Source organism: Brassica napus, chromosome C6, assembly GCF_020379485.1.
Source record: "Brassica napus cultivar Da-Ae chromosome C6, Da-Ae, whole genome shotgun sequence".
NCBI lineage: Eukaryota > Viridiplantae > Streptophyta > Magnoliopsida > Brassicales > Brassicaceae > Brassica > Brassica napus.
This window is the reverse complement of record NC_063449.1, coordinates 9,358,305-9,379,169: the sequence shown is the minus strand read 5'-3', so window position 1 is coordinate 9,379,169 and position 20,865 is coordinate 9,358,305. Positions and strand designations below refer to the sequence as shown.

General features: G+C 37.2%; 1 protein-coding gene and 1 non-coding gene across 2 annotated transcripts; one reads left to right on the top strand and one right to left on the bottom strand.

Annotated features, from left to right (window-relative positions):
• Window positions 1–6,362: 6,362 nt before the first annotated feature.
• Window positions 6,363–6,767, bottom strand: LOC125588325. The gene has a single exon (XM_048759618.1). The coding sequence runs from the start codon at window positions 6,765–6,767 to the stop codon at window positions 6,363–6,365; it is 405 nt and encodes a 134-aa protein (XP_048615575.1).
• An 8,125-nt stretch (window positions 6,768–14,892) lies between these two features.
• LOC125589286 lies at window positions 14,893–14,999 on the top strand. The gene has a single exon (XR_007325474.1). It is a non-coding gene; the product is annotated as a small nucleolar RNA R71 (small nucleolar RNA).
• The last annotated feature ends 5,866 nt before the right edge of the window (window positions 15,000–20,865 follow it).

Genomic DNA, 20,865 nt, shown 5'->3' with positions numbered 1-20,865 from the left:
GAGATAAGGTACCTCGCCTATGAAAGCTCCAAAATTTATAAGGAAAATACCAAGGCCTAACATGACAAGCGAATCATTTACAGACATTTCGAACCCAATGATAAGGTCTTGCTTTTCAATTCAAGGCTAAGGTTGTTCCCAGGCAAGCTGAAGTCTAGATGGTCCGGACCCTTCACTGTTAAGGAAGTTCGACCCTACGGAGCTGTTGTGTTACTGGACAGAAAAGGAGACGAGTTCGTAGTGAACGGGCAGCGCTTAAAGCATTACCTTGCTGACTCCACTATCGCAGAGGGCGAAGAAATTCTCCTAAGCAATCCCCATCAGCCTGATCGGCTGATCCAAGTCAAGCTAATGACTTTAACCAAGCGCTTGGTGGGAGGCAACCCACTTGTTAGTGTATACATTGTTTTCTATAGTCTATTTTATTTCTTTTCAGATTTATTTTGTAGGTCAAAAACAAGAAAAATCGGACACTTCAGTCAGAACAACCAAATGACTGTTTTTCTGGTAGAACAACCCATTGCCTGTTCCAGGTAAGTGTTCCGAACCAAAAATAAAAATAAAAAAAGGAGGGCAGTTAGGGCTTTGCCTATTTAAGGCCCCACCCTTCCACTTTCCCCTTTCACTCCGCCGTACACTGTTCCCCAACCCTTGCGATTTTTAAGCAACCACCAAAGCTCAGATCTTCATCCATTTTAAGTGGTTTTTTCTTCTCACTCATTTGGAATTTCGAGTTCTTTTTGTTTTTGCAGTCCATTTCACCATTTTCAACAGGTAAGAGGCTCGACAATCCTCATCCAAATCGCAAAACTCGGTTTGCAAAGTTCATCATTCTAACCGCTTCATCGATCGATTCTTTTTGAACTACTTGATTTCGATTTTCCCTTTTGCTGTTAGGGTTGATTTAGAAGATGAACTTATGATTCATTTCACATTTGCGATTTGCGATTGATAGGACTGTTTGGATTCGGTTTGTGGATCGTTGAATGGAGTTATTGGGTTAAGTTTCGATTTGTTGGTTGTCGTGTCAAGGCAATTTGCGGTTTGCATAAGGAAAGATGAAAATTGTTCTATTCCATTTCTTATGTGCAACATAACAGAACTAAAGCTTTATTTTGTTTGCTTTACAGATGGCACGCACAAAGCAATCAGCCAAGAGAACGCGAGCGACCTGCACGAGCAGTACGTACCCCCGCAAGCACAACAACAAACCTTTGTGACCTACCCATGGCCCCGTGAACAAGAGGGTGAACCGATTGATCTCGACAGCCCATTGCTCTTGGACTTCAACTGCGAGGGATGGGATAAGGGAACAGTAGCGCGTTACAACGCCCTCCTCCGGGTTGACATGTTACCCACTCGTTTCTGCCACGCGGAGACTCTGGCTGATCTTGGGATCGACGAGGACGTGTTCGAGACGCTACACGCCATAGGGATAGCTCCTCTGTGCTATACAACACATGAGATCTACCCAGGCCTTGCTCGCCAAGTGCTCGCCACCGCCACGATCACGTACAAAGATTCCAATGCACCCTCCTATGCCAACTGCTCATTCTCTTTCATGGCCGATGGAGAGTACTGCTCCTTATCCCTCGACAAGCTCAATGAGATCTATGAGACATCCAATGAACCGAAAGGAGTAGCGGTGGCGAAAACGTAGCGGTGCTATGATCAGCAGGTCTTGTCTCTCCCCTCGCATCTGTGTCAACTAGCTCTCCTTCTAACACCTTTTGGGAGGAACCCGACGCTTCGGGTCATGGCAAAGATCATCTCAAACCTCCTGTTCGCTAAAGATCTGCAAACCCTGTACGCTGGTATTAAGGATGAAATCCGAGCTTCTAGGTTCGGCAGTCCAATTCAAAAGGTCAAGACGAACCTCGGTTTCAACTTCATGACCATGATCTGCGAGAGGCGGCAGTGTCTTATGCACGGTTCAAACAAGAAGGACAGAAGCGGTAGCTTGCTCACACCGCTCTTCAAGCATTTCAGCATTGATCTCAGCAAGTACAGCGTCAACAAAGAGGTTCAGTACCTTGACATCAAGTACCTTATGGCATGCCAAATCATGCGTGATGAAGAAACCTACAGTTTCTTTGATAAGGCCGGTACCCAGCTGTTCACCAAACTGCCTCACCCCGAGATCACCAGGTTCAACGTGTTCGACAACATACGCTTCGTCCCTCCACCTGAGCTCCTTTGAACTGATCCACGTGCTGCAGCACCTGACGCAGATATGGAAGATGTTGAGGACATCACCCCAGAAGCTGAACCATCATACGACCTCGGAGAGCTGGCTGATGTGACCGATGATCAGGCTTACCGACGTTGGATGGTTGACTCGCAGCGGAAGAAAAACAGCCTCATGCGGAGGATCCTCCATCTCGTCACTGGAGGCTGCATTGGCGTAAGTAACCAGCGACAGCCTCCAGCAGAGCAGACTCCACGATCGCACCGACCAGGAAAGGCGCCTATGGGAACAGGCACTTCAACCGAGGAGGTTCATCGCTCGCGCAACAGACGTTCGTTTGATCCAGCCGAGAGCGGCGAGTCCGACTGAGTCTGCGAGGACTATTCTCTATCCATTGTTCTATCCATCTGAACTCTTTATTTTTATGTTTTATTTTTATGCCTTGTGTTGATTTTAGGCTGACTTCAGATTCATTTCACACCAGGGATGGTGTAAATTAAGTCTGGGGGAAGCACTGTGTGCTGAAACTTTATTTTTTTGTTTTTGAGTCAGTCCTTATGTCATTTGGATGTTTTATTGAGTCAGTTTAGAATCGAGTCGGCTAAAACTCTTGTGGGAATTAGGACCTTGTGATATATTCTTTTAACCACCTCGTGCTCTAACATTCTTATCCAGTGACCTTAGCAGTGATGAAAGACCCACACTTGGACCTGGAACACCCTCTGACTTATCTCATTTGATTCTCCAGAAGCTCTCATCCGATCAGGTTACACTGGGTAGACTCAACTCCACCTAACTTGAACCTAATCCTGACTGAAATTCTTCTTGTTATGGGCACTAGATCAGGGAAACGAGACCCACGCTTAGGGCTTCTTATTCTTTTTACCAATCTTGCTGATCCTGAGTGGCTAGCTCATCTTTAGCTATTTCCAACCTTGTACCTAAGCCTTTATTTTCACCCTCATGCACTCTGTTTTTCAATATCATATGTGCAGATATGTGCAAGAAGGTCGGAGAGGATATGATTGACGCAGCCCCTTACTCGTTAATGTCTTACATTCAGAGAAGAGAGAGCGAGCATAATGACAACAGTTGACAAGATCAAGCCCTAATAAGAAAAACATTCAAGGGTGCATGATCTGACCAGAGGAACAATGGCAACCCGCGAGAAAGGAACAATGGCGACCAATGAGAAACAAAAGGATAGACCACCAGTGGCTGCAAAACATTCACCCCGATACCTTCCCCTCGAAACCCCATCAATTTTGTGTCAAAAAAATAAAATAAATATATATATATATATATATACAGTATGCTTTTATTTATTTTGGAGATGGAGAAGGTAATTTCGGAAGATACACGCCACTGGGAAGGATTGGACAAGGAGTTGGTACCGATTCTTGAGGAATAAGAAAAGAAGTCAAAAGCTGGAGAACAGTCACATGATTGACCCGAAGTGGAGAACAACCACATCCGTGAAGCAGAAACGAGTAAGGGTTCTGGACATCAATAGATCCGTCGTCTCTTGCTATTTTGCGCGATATCCTGCATACACTCAAATACGGTAGCCCCTAAACACTCTCAGCTCCACCATAAAACAGCATGTTCCTTATCAACCCGTCTACCCTGAATAGTGCCTATAAAGAGAAGCTAACGCTGTTCTTAATTGATGTTTAAGGAGTTTTGTCTCGATAGTGCGACTTTTTCAGGTATGAGATAGAGAGTATGGAGCTGATTCTCGAATAGCGATGTGCGGTCTAAGTCTACAGCTTGTATGGTTCAGAGATGTCTGGTAAGAGCATGGTTATTCAGGAAAAGCGAGTTCCCACTCTTTCAAACCTTTCTCCCTGTTCTTGAGGCTTGGCCTTGTTCGAGGACAAACAAGGATCTAAGTCTGGGGGAATTGTTATATGGTATTTTTAATACCATTATATGTGTGCTTTGAGCTAATTCTCAGTCCTAATTCGTGTTTAATTGATATCATTCCAGGTTTGGAGCAGGTGAAAGAGCAAAGAAGAGAGATTCAGGAAGTCTGATGTCGTTTTAAAGGATTCGATGCAGAACAGCCATCTAGAACAACCCGAAGGTTGTTCCCGAAGAGAACAAGCGTCTAACTGTTCCCGATCATTAAGGAAACTTCCTATTCTGGAAGTTTTCCCTAGATTCCACTCTCTCTTATCTCTTTACCACCAGAGCCTCCATATAAAAAGGCCTATGCTATCATTTCTTTTTCTTATGCTAGTTTTGCAAGAGACCTAGAACTATTTTCTTAGGATTAAGCAACTTGTAAGGGAGAATGCTTCATCCTCACGAGAAGATCATCCTGAACCCTTGTCTTTCTACTTTATTTTATATGCAGTATTATTCAGAAACCATGTCCGTGTCATCCTGCTTTATGATTGAGTAGTAGGCTAAGCTTGCTTAGGGTTGTAGCGTGTTAGCCGCATGAACTGAACACAAATAAGTGATCTTAACTGTTCTTCATTCATATTGTTCTTACTGCTTACATTGAATTGATCACTTAATGTTCGATTTCTGATTTAATCACCTAGCTAACCGCTTAGGAGATAAATTGACATATATTGAATGAGCTTTGTATCCCTAATCAGCGAGAGTAGATATTAGGGTATTAAGTGAACTAATCGGATCTTGTCTCTAAGGCTTGTTATCGCGTCTTGTTCCAAGTGAGAACTTAGGATTCAAGACCGATCTGCAAAGGGAGCAAGACCACGATAGTGGATTGTTCTAGCCGAGTGATCTGAGTTCTAGACTGCACCTCATTGCACTTGAATAGTTGTTCAGTTTTGCATTGACACCCGATTAATAACCCTAAGTCGGCTTCATTTAAATCGAATTTGAACCATCTAGGTATTCTAGTTACTTGCGTCACAATTAATTCTCAAACCCCCACTTGTTTCTCAGCTTATTATTGAACTCATAAGAGTAAAGAGTAAACTGGTCCTCTGAATTGAATCTCAAATATTACAATTACCACTGTTAACTTGACAGTAGCAGGGATTCATTTTTAGTGTATCATCCCCATACAAAGGTTGGAAGTTTTGATCTCATGATCAATGGTCTTGCAATCAATTGCAGACGCTTAATTAAAGATTCAGCCAAACCATTTTGCGTATGAACATGAGCAACAGAATGTTCGACTTCAATTCCCGTTACCATACAATAGTCATTGAATGCTTTGGATGTGAATTCACCAGCGTTGTCTTGTCTAACTCTTTTAATAGTATAATCAGGAAACTGTGCTCGCAATTTGATTATCTGAGTTAGAAATCTCGCAAATGCCACATTTCGAGATGATAATAGACAAACGTGTGACCATCTACTGGATGCGTCAATTAATACCATAAATAGTGGAATGGTCCACAAGGTGGGTGTATTGGTCAACATATATCGCCTTGAATTCTTTCAAGGAACTTTGGTGATTCTTTATCGATTTTGGTTGGCGATGGCCTTAAGATCAATTTTCCTAGAGAACATGCAACACATGTCATTTTATTCACTTGAGAAATCTCCTGGATTTTCAGTGAATGACCATGTGAACTTTCTATGATTTTACGCATCATTGTAGTGCCTGGGTGGCCGAGGCGATCATGCCATAATGTGAACTCTTCTGGGTTCCGTTTTACTACAAGATTTGATTCGATCTCATCGATATAAGTATGATGTAGTCCCGAAGGAAGTTCTAGAAACTTTTCCAATATGTGTTTTCTGCCACATTTCTCAGAAGTTAGATAGATGTATTTCTTTCCATCCTCAGTTGCAGACTTTGTATCATATCCGTGAAGATATATATCCTTAAAACTCAACAAATTCCTTTTAGAACTCAGAGAATATAGAGCATTATTTATGGAAAATTTTATTCCATTCGGCAACGTAAAGTTTGTCTTACCAGTTCCTTCAATCACATCTGCAGGACCTGATATTGTATTGACGACAATTCTTGTCGGTTTTATATTAGTGAAATATCTCTTTTGTCTCAGAATAGTGTGTGTTGTTCCACTATCTAGTATACATATTTCACGAATCCGTTTCTTGGATTTTGTTCCATTAGCAGCATTATGATCCATTTAATAATCACATAGAAAAACACACAATAATTATACATTAAGTCGAGGTTAAAAACATAATTATTCAATTAAGACAGAAAATGTAATAATTATACATGACAATACTGAAGACTATTCAGGAGTGAAACTATTCTCAGGACAGCGGAATTATATTCCTCAACCTTTTGAAAATCTTGGAACCTCAGGTTTTTCCACTCTTCTAGAGCGTGAGGGAGGTTGACTTCTTTCTGGTTATCGAACCTTTCTTTTAAAGCTTGCCACAGTTCAGCTGGGTCTTCTATGCTCGCATAGTCATGAGTAACGTTCTCATCGAGGTGTTTCTTCAGGAAAATTATCGCTTCAGCCTTATGTTCAGGCGGCGATTTGTTACCGATTATAATCGTTTCGGTTAACTTTTTCATCACCAGATATGGTTTCACGTTTGTGACGCATCCGACGTAGTTTTCGCCAGTTATTTTGAGAGTCGAAAATTGAAGATGTTCAATTCTTGCCATTTGTATTTCTAAAACACAAAAGATTAAATTTTATTAGAATTTCGTAATTTTAAAATGAACCATTTATATTTTAATAGTACACGCAATACGAGGAGAAACAACGCATAGAAAAGAAAACCGACATTAATCGTAAATTCTTCAGGAGTAAATTCTCCAATAAAAAGACCGTAGATATAGGCAAAAATTAGAATTGCACATAAAACCAAAAATATGGAAATCATCTTTCTTGCAATGAAAAACCGGAATGGAGCGGTTTAAAAATATTTGAGAGAAGATGAAATGTTTTGGATGAAGTAAATGAGTGAAGAATGAGTATATTTATAGATGAAAACACTGTTCATAGCCGTTTAAGTAAGGTAAAAATTTTGAAAATTTTCTTTGTGACCGTTGGGATTAAATCGTACGAACGAAAATCAATTTGAAAATATTGCAATAATCAGTCAACCAAATTCCGTAAATTTCATAATATTTTATAGGGCTTTTTACAAAATTGACCTACAACTCAAAGTCAAACACAAAACTAACCTCCTTTTTTTTTGGAAATTAGTTTTGCCTTATTCACCCCACAAGTTCATATAATTCACGAAAATGCCATCAATTTTTTTTTTCTTTTTTTCTTTCGAAAATGACATTTTTACTCTCTCACCCTCATCATCTTCAATTAATTACAAGATTGTCATTGTCATCAATACCCTAACCACCATGAACAACCAATTTGAAGCTCTTAATGCTCCCAAAATCGATTTACCCTTCTTCTTTCTTCATTCTTATGAACTAAACACAACATCTCTCTCACTTTCTCTCCACATTAAGCTAAAAAAACTCAAGATTTTGATTTTACATTTTTTATGGTTCATAGAGTCAAAGAAGCTAACGATTCTGGGTGGGTCACTTTCTTTTGAGATTCTGTGTTCTTGAAGAAGCCTTATGTGTGCTAAGGAAGTTATCTCACCAATTTAAGGTATGAAATCAAATTTTTTTTCCAGATCTGTTCGTCCAGACGACTTACCTGGAAGTCGTCTGGTCAACGCAGAGGTTATTTTTGCAATTGATTTTGAAATTTTTTTTGAGACGACTGAAAGTTAAGTCGTCTGATTTTGTTTGGTTACAAAAAAATCTCCAAAGAACCTAGACGACTTACATTTCAGTCGTCACAGGTTAGTTTTGCATTTGGCTGGATTATTTCAGAAGTTTGACTTTCATGGACGACTTACATTTCAGTCGTCTGGTGAAAATTGAAATATCAATATTTTATTAAAACTAGACGACTTACAATTAAGTCGTCATAGGTTAGTTTTGCAATTGAAAAACAAAACTTCAATATTTAATTATACCCAGACAACTTACAATTCAGTCGTCCGCCCGACTTACAAAGTCGTCCAGGATTTTATTCCGAGATTCTGCTCAAACCTCGTAAATCATGGACAACTGAATTGTAAGTCGTCTATATATAATTAAATATTGAAGTTTTATTTTTCAATTGAAAAACTAACCTATGACAACTTAATTGTAAGTCGCCTAGTTTTTTAAAAATATTATTATTTTAATTTTCACGAGACGACTGAAATGTCAGTCGTCCAAGAAAGTCAAACTTCTGAAATAATCCAGTCAAATGCAAAACTAACCTATGATGACTGAAATGTAAGTCGTCTAGCTTTTTTGGAGTTTTTTTTTTAACCAAACAAAAGTAGACGACTTATTTTTCAGTCGTCTCAAATAACAGATTTCAAAGTCAATTGCAAAAATAACCTCTGCGTTGACCAGATAACTTATATTTTAGTCGTCTGGAAGACTTAGATTGAAGTCGTCCGCGTCGACCTAAATGGACGACTTCTCTGGAAGTCTACTAGATGACCTCCATGGATGTCGTCTACGTCAATGTTTAGTAAACTTGCATTTTCTCTAAAACTATAAAGACTTTTTAACATTTTCTTGTTAATTCATGTTTATTAATGAATATTTGGGCTACTGAATGAAATTTATAACTTAATTGGTGATATTTATGAGGTTACCAACATTCACGTTAATTAAAGTTTCTAACTGATCCGAGAAGACTTCCGTGGAAGTCTTCTCCGCTAGTTTTTAAGTCTTCTATGCTAGTTTTTGAATAACTTGCATTTTTAAGAGTGATAAGTAACTTCAAGATATGTAAAACTCATATTTTCAAAATATGTTCTCTCCCTTAGTTTTAATAAATTTGACTAAGTTTTTCAACACAAACTTATAAAAAATATGATATGCTTTGACTAGTTACTATTGTTTGTTTCCATCTCTTAAGTATTATTGTTATAGACACTAATGATGATTATTGTTATGAGTTGGAAGAAGGGTTAAAATGCTTCTTAAAATGTTGTATCAGTATGAAGCTACCAACATTCTTGTTTATTAAGATGAGAAAAAGGCCATTGGAGTTTATTATTGCATATGAGAGATCCAAAGATAAGAAAAAGGCTAATGAAGTCTATTATTTCATTGATTTGTAAATGTGTAAACACATTGTTAGCACATGTATTACATCTTGGGAAACATTATTACTGATTTTACAAAAAATTCAAAACTAAAAGAGTAGACATGCAACACAAAACATACCACAAACAAAACTATTATAGATCATTCATCTACAAAGACAAGCTTGGACTCCACTTGATATGGAAAAAGACTTTGTCAGAAGACTTCCAGGAAGTCCAGACGACTTCTAGGAAGTCCAGACGACTTCCAGGAAGTCCAGACGACTTTTAGGAAGTCCAGACGACTAAAATGAAAGTCGTCTAGTGTATTATATTTTAGACGACTAACAGGTAAGTCGTCCCAGAAGTCTTCCAGATCTGAAAAACCTGCATATCAAATCCAGATCTGAAAAACCTGCATATCCAAAAATGTTCAAATGACTTAAAAACAGAAAAAATGAGTGGAAGATTAGATTAATTTATCTTTATAGAACACATAAAAATACATATCTAAAATGAATAGATCTACCTTTAAATGACTGGAAGATGAGTACCATCTGATTAAAAACCTGCAAAAAAAATAGATTAGTAAGAAAGACATGAGACAAAACTGAAAAATTCATATAAAGTTTGGTGTTTTCAAGTCAAAGAGATTAGAGTGGGTTTGGAGAATTTTAGTTTGGGAAAAAAGTAAGAACTTTATACAACAAGAAGTTACCAAATGAAGAAAAATCAGACATAAAAACTTACCAAAATACTCAGATCTATTATGAAAGGGAGACTTCTTCATAAGACTTCCAGGAAGTCGTCAGTCGTCTAGAAGACTTCCTGGAAGTCGTCTAGAAGACTTCCTGGAAGTTGTCTAGAAGACTTCCTGGAAGTCGTCTAGTGCATTAAACTTAGACGACTAAGTCGTCCCAGAAGTCTTTCAGATCTGAAAAACCTGCATATCAAATCAAGATCTGAAAAACCTGCATATCCAAACAATTTCAAATGACTTAAAAACAGAGAAAATGAGTGGAAGATTAGATAAATCTACCTTTATAGAACATACAAAAATACATATCTAAAATTAATAGATCTACCTTTAAATGAGTGGAAGATGAGTACCATCTGATTAAAAACCTGCAAAAAAAGATAAATTAGTAAGAAAGACATGAGACAAAACTGAAAAATTCATATAAAGTTTGGTGTTTTCAAGTCAAAGAGATTAGAGTGGGTTTGGAGAGTTTTAGTTTGGGAAAAAAGTAAGAACTTTATACAACAAGAAGTTACCAAATGAAGAAAAATCAGACATAAAAACTTACCAAAATACTCAGATCTATTATGAAAGGGAGACTTCTTCATAAGACTTCTAGGAAGTCGTCAGTCGTCTAGAAGACTTCCTGGAAGTCGTCTAGAAGACTTCCTGGAAGTCGTCTAGAAGACTTCCTGGAAGTTGTCTAGAAGACTTCCTCGAAGTCGTCTAGTGCATTATACTTAGACGACTAAGTCGTCCCAGAAGTCTTTCAGATCTGAAAAACCTGCATATCAAATCCATATCTGAAAAACCTGCATATCCAAAAAATTTCAAATGACTTAAAAACAGAGAAAATGAGTGGAAGATTAGATAAATCTACCTTTATAGAACATACAAAAATACATATCTAAAATTAATAGATCTACCTTTAAATGAGTGGAAGATGAGTACCATCTGATTAAAAACCTGCAAAAAAAAGATAGATTAGTAAGAAAGACATGAGACAAAACTAAAAAATTCATATAAAGTTTGGTGTTTTCAAGTCAAAGAGATTAGAGAGAGGTTGAAGAATTTTAGAATGATGAACATTACATTTTTGTTGCAGCCATTTGAGAGGATGAGAGAGAATGTGTAAATTTTTCTTTATATAGGGAGACAAAAAATCCAATTAGGTTAAATATTTTTGGTTCAGACGACCTCCTAAACGACTTACTTGTAAGTTGTCCAGAAGACTTTAATACTTTTAGCGGGAAATTAAAATATTTTTAGCGAAAAACTAAAATAGAAGACTTCCCAGACGACTTACAAGTAAGTCGTCTGGTTTAAATTATTTAAGCGGGAAAATAATTTTTTAAAAAAATATAGGCGGGAATATTTGGACGACTTACGTGTAAGTTGATATTAAGAGTTTTCAAGGCTCCTAAGACAAATGTTGTAGTATAAGTGATTGTCAAACCAGTTCTGAGGGATATCAAAGCACTGAGAATGCAAGTACTCACTTAATCTAAGTGCAACCAATGATTTAGATGGGTTTTAAGCTATGACTAAAACTAGAAAGCAATAACAGAATGATACTTTCTTGACTAAGGGAAAAGAGAACTCATGGGCATAGGGATTAGACCTTGGGTGATCAAGTATCGAACTAAGGATGGCAAATGATCAATCAAACTATCAACCTTAAGCCTAGACACAATTCTAAGCAAGCTCTATGTCTAGATGAATGCTCATTTGCTAACATATCTCAAACATCAAATGTCTTTGGTTGAATAATATGAAAGCAATCATTACTAACAAGTCTATTAGCTATCTTAGCATCTTTAACAACAAATGTCTTTGGCAAAGTATACTAAAAGCTTAGGAGAGTTGTCTCAGGCATTTCATCAAACACCTTTCGGGCGGGAAATGCCTATTGATCAACTTTTGAGTGGCCAACTCAGAAGATGCATTAAGAATACTCTACTAGCAAGGAACAAGAATGATCTACACTAAAACATCCTAGAACTAACCTAATCACCCTTAATCTCCCTAACCCATGAATTCAAAAGGTGATTACTCACTAATCTCCATGATTCCTCTTAAACCCATATTGGATTTCAGATTAATCATGTAGAGAAATCGATAAGAAATCAACAATAACACAAGAACAAAACAATCAAAATCCAAGAGATGAACTTCTCATGAGAGTTTTTGTGTATTTCTCAATAGATCAAAGATAATCTGCCTGGTGGCTACAAAAGATGTTTAAAACATAGGTTTTCCCAAGTGCAAAACGTCCAAAATAAATTGCAAAAAGGTCCTCGGGAAATCATGATTTTCGGCAGCAAAGTAACGCGGAGCGACTTGCAGGTGTCGCTCCGGGAAGTCGCTCCAAGGCCGATTTTTGGTGTCTCCAGGTGAGAGGTCGCGAGCGACTTTGGTGTGTCGCTCCAACGGGTCGCTCTGGATCGGGAGCTACCTTGGTAGGTCGCTTTGAGAGGTCGCTCCAGGGTCATCTAAGACGGTTCGGAGTAACGAGAACGCGAGCGACTTCATGGCGTCGCTTTAGGAAGGTCGCTCTGAGAGGTGGGACACGGTGACTTCGTGATGTCGCTCCGGGAGGTCGCTCCCATGCTCTGCTCGTTTAATGATCACCTATTTCACCTCCTTTGAGCTCCAAATGCCTCCAAATGTCCCCAAGAACTCCATGTGGCACTCCAGTACCTAATAGAGACTCATGTATGCAAAATGCAACCTAAACATGTCTAAATTCTAATCTCTATGATGAAAATGTTTATGAATGAATGGATAAAACAATGTAAATATGCAAGATATCAACTCCCCCAAACTTGTCCTTTTACATGTCCACAAGTGAACTTTCTAGAACTCATAGGGAGAGAGGTTTGAAGATGGGAGCTCTTAGCCAAAAGAAACACAACTAGCACTCAATTCAACATCTAATCCGACATGAGCACACTCTCTTATTACACTCTAGCTTCTCTAGGCCTATTTCAACTCTTTTTGCCCTTACATTCATCATCAAGCATCCACACATTCAAATCAACCAACTCTCACATTCATTAAGCACAAAACATCAGGTGGATTCTTGCAAATGGTCAATTGGTCTAAATCATTTGGTTGGGTAGGGGAAGACTTTTATTTAAGAGAGTCAAGAGGTTCAAGATATATGATCTTTAAGGTGGTTTACTCTCGAAACAAGTAGCCTCGACATTGCACATAATATATCTAAGAAAGGGACCAACTCATGCATACAATGCTCAATCTCCATTGTTCTACCCTTTTCCCAAACATACAAATCACACAATCATTTCCCAATGTCAAAACCAACTCACATCTCTCACCAAAAGATCCTAAGAACATTAACTCTTTCTCTTTGAAATATACAAGGGATTTTTCACAACCTCAAAACATTACTTAGCTCCTAACAACTTTGTTAGCCCCCTTTTGCTTTCTTTTTCTTTTCTTTTCATATATATATATATATATTTTTTTTTTTTTAAATGGGGGCCAAGACTTTTCATAACTTGAGCTAGAGGTTTTTTTTTACTTATCCCAATAAGACAATTCACTTAAACACAAAGAGTCATTTCTTTTCCTTTTTCATTGCTCCCAAATCATAATCACAACTCTCACCCCCCCCCCCCACCTATAGCTAGACAATAGAGTGCCCAATCTAGCAAGAATGAAGATCAAACATTGTCGTTCCCGATACTCTCAACATTATGCACATGTAAGACTTTCCGAAGAAGGCGTCACTCATCAAACAATGAAAGCTTAAAAGAAGGGAAAGGTTTTGGGAGTGGTCTACCACTAGAGTTTGTCAAAATAAGATTGGCATAAAGGATGTGACAACTCAAGTGTGTATAGCCATGACTCAGTACACAAGGGACCATGAGCAAGAAGCATTAAGTTTGTTCAGTTCAAATAAGGTTGTAGTTAGCTTCAAAGACTGAGTTTCAGCAATCAACAAGTTTCAGGAAGAGTCTTCAAGGCTCGAAGCATACAAGTGTTTTTGAGAGGTGCATAAGCTATTCAGATGCAAGTAGTGTTCTCATCAACAATCACCACTTCATCATCTAAATTGATGGCCACCTCTTCACCTAGTTTCTCAGCATCCCTGGTGAGGGTTGTAGGGGGTAACTGCTTACCACTCCTAAGGGTGATAGCTTTGGCCTCCTTGGGGTTTTGGTCAGATTTTCCAGGTAGAGATCCTTGCTGGCGAGTCTGGTGAGTTTTCATGGAAGCAAACTGATTCTCTAAATTCTTGACTGTAGAAGCAAGATGTGAGAACTTGTTGTTGAGCTCATTGTAGCTCCCATCAATCTTGGAATGAAGGTTTTTCAACTCATAACCAACATGCTTCTCACTTCTAGTCTGAGACTCCAAGATTTGTTTCAGCAGGGTGTCAGTGCTGCTCTCTTGAGGAGCAGAGGAACCAGATGAGGGGTTTTGATGAGGTTGATAGCTGCCTTGCTGGTTGTTTCGAGGCGGATAACTACTCTGTTGGTCGTTGGGGTAGGATTTCTGTTGGTAGTTGTTGTACTGAAAGTTGGGCTCTTTTTTGTACCAGCTACCATTGTTGTTGATGAAACACAACTCTTCCTGACCTTCCAAACCCTCAACCTCATGGACAATAGGTGGTGTCTCTTGACTTGGGTTACCAACAAAGTGCAGCTGCTCTTGTGTGGCTTTATCAGCAAGGAGGATGTCTATCTTATCCTGTAGAGCTTTCAACTCCTTCCTCGTCTGCTTATCATCTGTTCGATTGTTTCTGTCGTGGTCTCCACTGTAGACTGCATCACTCTTTACCATGTTGTCAACCAGCTCCTCTGCATCTTCCTCAGTTCTCTTCAAGAAGGACCCATTGCTAGCTGTATCCAGTCTGGCCCTGTACTTAGGAAGAGCACCACAGTAGAATGTGCTCAGTAAGCTCTCCTTAGAGAAACCATGGTGTGGGCATTGAGCTTGGTAGCCCTTGAATCTCTCCCAGGCTTCACTGAAGCCTTCTAAGTTCTTCTGTTGGAAACTGGAGATCTCATTTCTCAGCTTAGCAGTTCTTGAGGATGAGAAGAATTTCTCCAAGAATGCTCTCTTGCACTCATCCCAAGTAGTGATAGAGTCGCTGGGTAGAGACTTCTCCCACTAACGTGCCTTATCCCCCAAAGAGAAAGGGAATAACTTCAGCTTTAAGGCATCCTCTGACACACCATTGGTTTATGACAACCCACAGTAGCTGTCGAACCTGTCCAAGTGGTCAAATGGGTCCTCTAGAGCTAAGCCATGATACTTGTTGTTCTCGATCACGTTGAGGAGTCCTGACTTGACCTCAAAGTTGTTGGCTGCCACAGCCGGTGCTCGGATTCCTAGTCTATGACCAAGAATGTTGGCCGGTCATAAGTATCAATGGGTCTAGCTGCCCGCGGTTGGTGTTCTGCCCCTTGCGGTGGATCTGCCATATCAATATCCAATCTCTGCAAGTGGGCTTGTTTTTCTTCTTCTCTTCTAGCTCTAGCACACTCCCTCTCGAAAGCTCTGATGTCTGCTACTATTGGAACTAGGTTTGATGGACCCCTGCTCCTCAAGTTCATACACCTGAAAGTTAAAGGTAGGTGAAGAAGATTCAGTAACAAAAGAAAATAAAAATGACTTAGTCTCAAGTAAGTGACTAAATCTCAATGATCAAATCTACTAAGAATTTGGCAACGGCGCCAATTTGATATTAAGAGTTTTCAAGGCTCCTAAGACAAATGTTGTAGTATAAGTGATTGTCGAACCAGTTCTGAGGGATATCAAAGCACTGAGAATGCAAGTACTCACTTAATCTAAGTGCAACCAATGATTTAGATGGGTTTTTAGCTATGACTAAAACTAGAAAGCAATAACAGAATGATACTTTCTTGACTAAGGGAAAAGAGAACTCATGGGCATAGGGATTAGACCTTGGGTGATCAAGTATCGAACTAAGGATGACAAATGATCAATCAAACTATCAACCTTAAGCCTAGACACAATTCTAAGCAAGCTCTATGTCATAGATGAATGCTCATTTGCTAACATATCTCAAACATCAAATGTCTTTGGTTGAATAATATGAAAGCAATCATTACTAACAAGTCTATTAGCTATCTTAGCATCTTTAACAACAAATGTCTTTGGCAAAGTATACTAAAAGCTTAGGAGAGTTGTCTCAGGCATTTCATCAAACACCTTTCGGACGGGAAATGCCTATTGATCAACTTTTGAGTGGCCAACTCAGAAGATGCATTAAGAATACTCTACTAGCAAGGAACAAGAATGATCTACACTAAAACATCCTAGAACTAACCTAATCACCCTTAATCTCCCTAACCCATGAATTCAAAAGGTGATTACTCACTAATCTCCATGATTCCTCTTAAACCCATATTGGATTTCAGATTAATCATGTAGAGAAATCGATAAGAAATCAACAATAACACAAGAACATAACAATCAAAATCCAAGAGATGAACTTCTCAAGAGAGTTTTTGTGTATTTCTCAATAGATCAAAGATAATCTGCCTGGTGGCTACAAAAGATGTTTAAAACATAGGTTTTTCCAAGTGCAAAACGTCCAAAATAAATTGCAAAAAGGTCCTCGGGAAATCATGATTTTCGGCAGCAAAGTAACGCGGAGCGACTTGCAGGTGTCGCTCCGGGAAGTCGCTCCAAGGCCGATTTTTGGTGTCTTCGGGTGAGAGGTCGCGCGCGACTTTGGTGTGTCGCTCCAACGGGTCGCTCTGGATCGGGAGCGACCTTGGTAGGTCGCTTTGAGAGGTCGCTCCAGGGTCATCTAAGACGGTTCGGAGTAACGAGAACGCGAGCGACTTCATGGCGTCGCTTTAGGAAGGTCGCTCTGAGAGGTGGGACACAGTGACTTCGTGATGTCGCTCCGGGAGGTCGCTCCCATGCTCTGCTCGTTTAATGATCACCTATTTCACCTCCTTTGAGCTCCAAAGGCATCCAAATGTCCCCAAGAACTCCATGTGGCACTCCAGTACCTAATAGAGACTCATGTATGCAAAATGCAACCTAAACATGTCTAAATCCTAATCTCTATGATGAAAATGTTTATGAATGAATGGATAAAACAATGCAAATATGCAAGATATCATAAGTCGTCTATTTTAATTTCTTCAGCAGACGATTGAAATGTAAGTCGTCTAGACCCTAAACATAACCCCTAAACTTAATTAACTAACTAAACATTTTATAAAATCAAATTAAACTTCAAAAGTGTTTACTATACACAAAAATAAACACGTATAGGTAAAATATTAATTTTTCATAAAAACATTTAAGCTTTCCAAAATCTAACCCTAAGAATACATACAATACTACAACATATGTTGCCAAACCCTAGACCTAAGAATATCATGATTCACTACCTACACTCATCTATGTTGAAAACAATTTAATTTTGTTATATTTTGATTTATATCAATTAAAACTGTTTATAATTACATGATTTTAATTTTTCGCTTATCAAAATATATTTTTAAAAATTTAAAAATTATTTTTAAGATCAGCAACACCAAAAGACTTACTTTGAAGTCGTCCAGACGACTTCCAACATCTCAGACGACTCAGACGACTTATTAGGGATATATTTGTAAAAATGACTTCTGTTTTTTTGTTTGGTCACAAGGGGCTGGGCTGTAATTTCACAAGGCTTTTAGGTTAGTTTTGCATTTGATTGAAGTTTAGGTATATGTTTGAGGTTAAAATCAAGTTGTGGGTTAGTTTTGGTAAAAACCCCTATTTTATATAGGTGACCAAACATTTATATAATAACCATAATATAATAAATAAATAAATATCAATCATATTATGGTAAATAAATTAACATTAAATATAGTGTATTTAACAATCAAGGTTTATTAACGAGGCGACATACCGCCCACATTAATATAGATAAATGATAATGAATTAAAACAATCACTATAAATAAAAATATTAATATAGGCGGTATATATGATACATATATCGGCCATTATAGTAGGGTATATATGATACATATAAATTTTACCGAATCGCAGAGTGATCGTGCAGATAACGTGTTATAAAATAACTTATAATTTTAAAGTACCAAGAAATTTAAATAAGGGCGAAATTTTATACCCGCAGGAAAGAAATAACACTTATATAAGATGAATATCGAGAGAGAATTTTACTATAAAAGGAGGAAGAGAAGTGTGTTACAATCGAACGAAAACGTTCGTATATATAGAAGTAAAAAGGTAAAGTTATTGTGCGTGTATAGTGACAGTGGGGTCCACATAATTTACGTTCAAATCGTTTTGTCAATCTTCGATGCGCGTATTATTGACATTTGCTTTTCACCTTTTTTACACGTTTATAACATATATAGTATATATATAATGAAATTAATAAATAATCACAAAATATTTATGTTTCAAGTGGTTTTTCCGCGCTATACGCTGGATGTTGGTTAATTATGTAGCACAATGTTTGATTTGAAAGTCTAATTGTTTATAATGTAAGTTCTGGTATTAGATATTTTTTAATTTCTACTCACTCAACGATTTCTCAGTTGTGTTTTTCTAGTTTTATTTGTTTTAACTAAGTGTTTTGTTAATATTTTTTTTCTTTTAATGAATTTTTATATCATATGAGAATCATTATTGGGTAATTGCTCTTATTTATTTTTCATGACCAGTTGAAATTTTTTATGGTAAAATTTTTATTTGTTTCAACCTTCGTTTCGTTGAGTCAAATTAACTTTTTAATGTAATTGTTAAAATAGTTTAAGGTTGTGTTATATTTTAATTTTTACGGGTTAGATTTTTAAAATATTTATTTTATGTTAGGTTATCTATTTTTATTTATACCTTATCTGTTTTTGGTCAAATTGTTTTATATTGAGTCTCTGTTTATACTATACAAATATATAGTTTTAAAACTGTTTATACTGTACAACCTTGGTTTCATTGTTTTATTTTATGTTATGTGTTTATACTGTACAAATATACTATTTCTTCCTTTGTGTTTTTAGTTATTGTTCAATTTATTAGATCAAATTATTTTGTGTTTTCCCAACTACTTCTTTCCGATTTTTTTTTTATTATGTGTTAATTTGTGTTTGTGGTTTTCAATCGTTTTCTTGTTAATTTTTTTTAAGTTGATGAAACAAAAAATGCAATATCATAAATAGATTTTCTTCCTTTTTTGTTTTCTTTACAAAAAAAATATTTATTTATAATTGGAATTTTTATTTCATTGAACTATATTATGTATGTACACTCGATTATTATTTTTTGACAATTTTTTTAGAACGCTGTTGAATAATTCTAGTTAACTTTTTGTTCTCAAAATCAACTCAGCATATATCAGTAAACCCCTTTGGTTTTAACTTTGATATCATTGTATCTAATCTTTCTATTTCTAAAAGAATGTCACTTTACCATTTTTTCCTGTTACAAAGAGTGTCATTTTAGAATTTTACAATATAATATTAATAATATATTCATTGATTTTATAAATAATTTTATTGAAATCAATTACTATTGGTTGAATATCCGTAATTAATAAGAACTTAAATGCGTTTCAACTACTTTCTTAATAGGGTATCTTTCTTAATAGATGTGATGGGGAGTATATAATAAGGCCGAATTACTGGTTTTCTGATAAATATAGCCTAGAAATCAATCTTAAACCCGACAATTTCTTGTGCAAAAACTGATGCTGACTGTAAAAGCTGATTTGCGTAGATGGACGGTGTTGGTGGCGGCCATCTGGATTCAAGCCTTCACGGGCACTAACTTTGATTTCTCCGCCTACTCCTCCGACATGAAATCGTCCATGGGCGTTTCTCAGTCGCGCCTTAACTACATGGCTGTTGCTTCTGATTTAGGCAAAGCATTGGGCTGGTCTTCCGGTTTCGTCGTTGCCTATTTCCCTGTCTCCGCCATTGCTATGGGTCTCGTCGGTTACGGCGTCCAGTGGTTATCCATCGCCGCCGACGTAATTGATCTCCCCTACTCTCTGGTTCTAGTTATACTAATATAGTTTTAAAAAAAAAATTAAAAAGAAACTTCTTCTAACTTTAGCAATCTCTTGCTTAATGTGCTACTACTTCGGTTTATAATTATCATTTTGTAACTTGAGCGAGGAGAAAGACTTGTATTGTTATGGCTTGCAAACGTATAAACCAAAACATTAAGGACTCATCCAATATGTTTAGAAATTATTTAAGATATTTTTTATTGATGGGTCATATAAACAACCAAATTTGAAGGTTCATTTTTAGTTTTAGGTATGAATTTCAGTGGTATTCTTTGGTTTCATGTAAACAACCAACTTTTTCATCTTCTTTTTGTTTTTTTCGTTCAATCTGAAAATCAGAAACTGTAAACAACTTGGTGTTTTTATTTTGTGGTTATCGGGAGTTGATTAAATATTAAGATTCATCATTCAAGTTACAATAGAGAATGAGGATCCTATACAATGAGACAATAATTAAGAGAACAGTGATGAGTTTTAAATCAAGGTGATATTACTATTATCCAAACAAAGACTTCACTAAAATGGAAACCCGAAGCCATATATGATTGCATCACCCTCATTATAAACAAAGTGATATATTTTCGGTGTGGGAGTAAAGAAAAATAATGTTAATACAGGAATGATAAACAAAACTTTAGTGAGTCTGCGGAAGTTAAAGCAATAGCTGACTCCTGATCTAAGGCTCTAAGCTGATGGAAAAATTTCTTGCCTAACAAAATTCCAAAAAGATGAGTACAAAATTTTGAGTCTCATAATTATTAATTAGAAAAGATACTACTAATCTATATACAATATATGTCACTTGTTTCCCAAACGAGCTACAATATCTACGTATACTCGCATTTCCTTATGCTCAAACTACATAGCATAT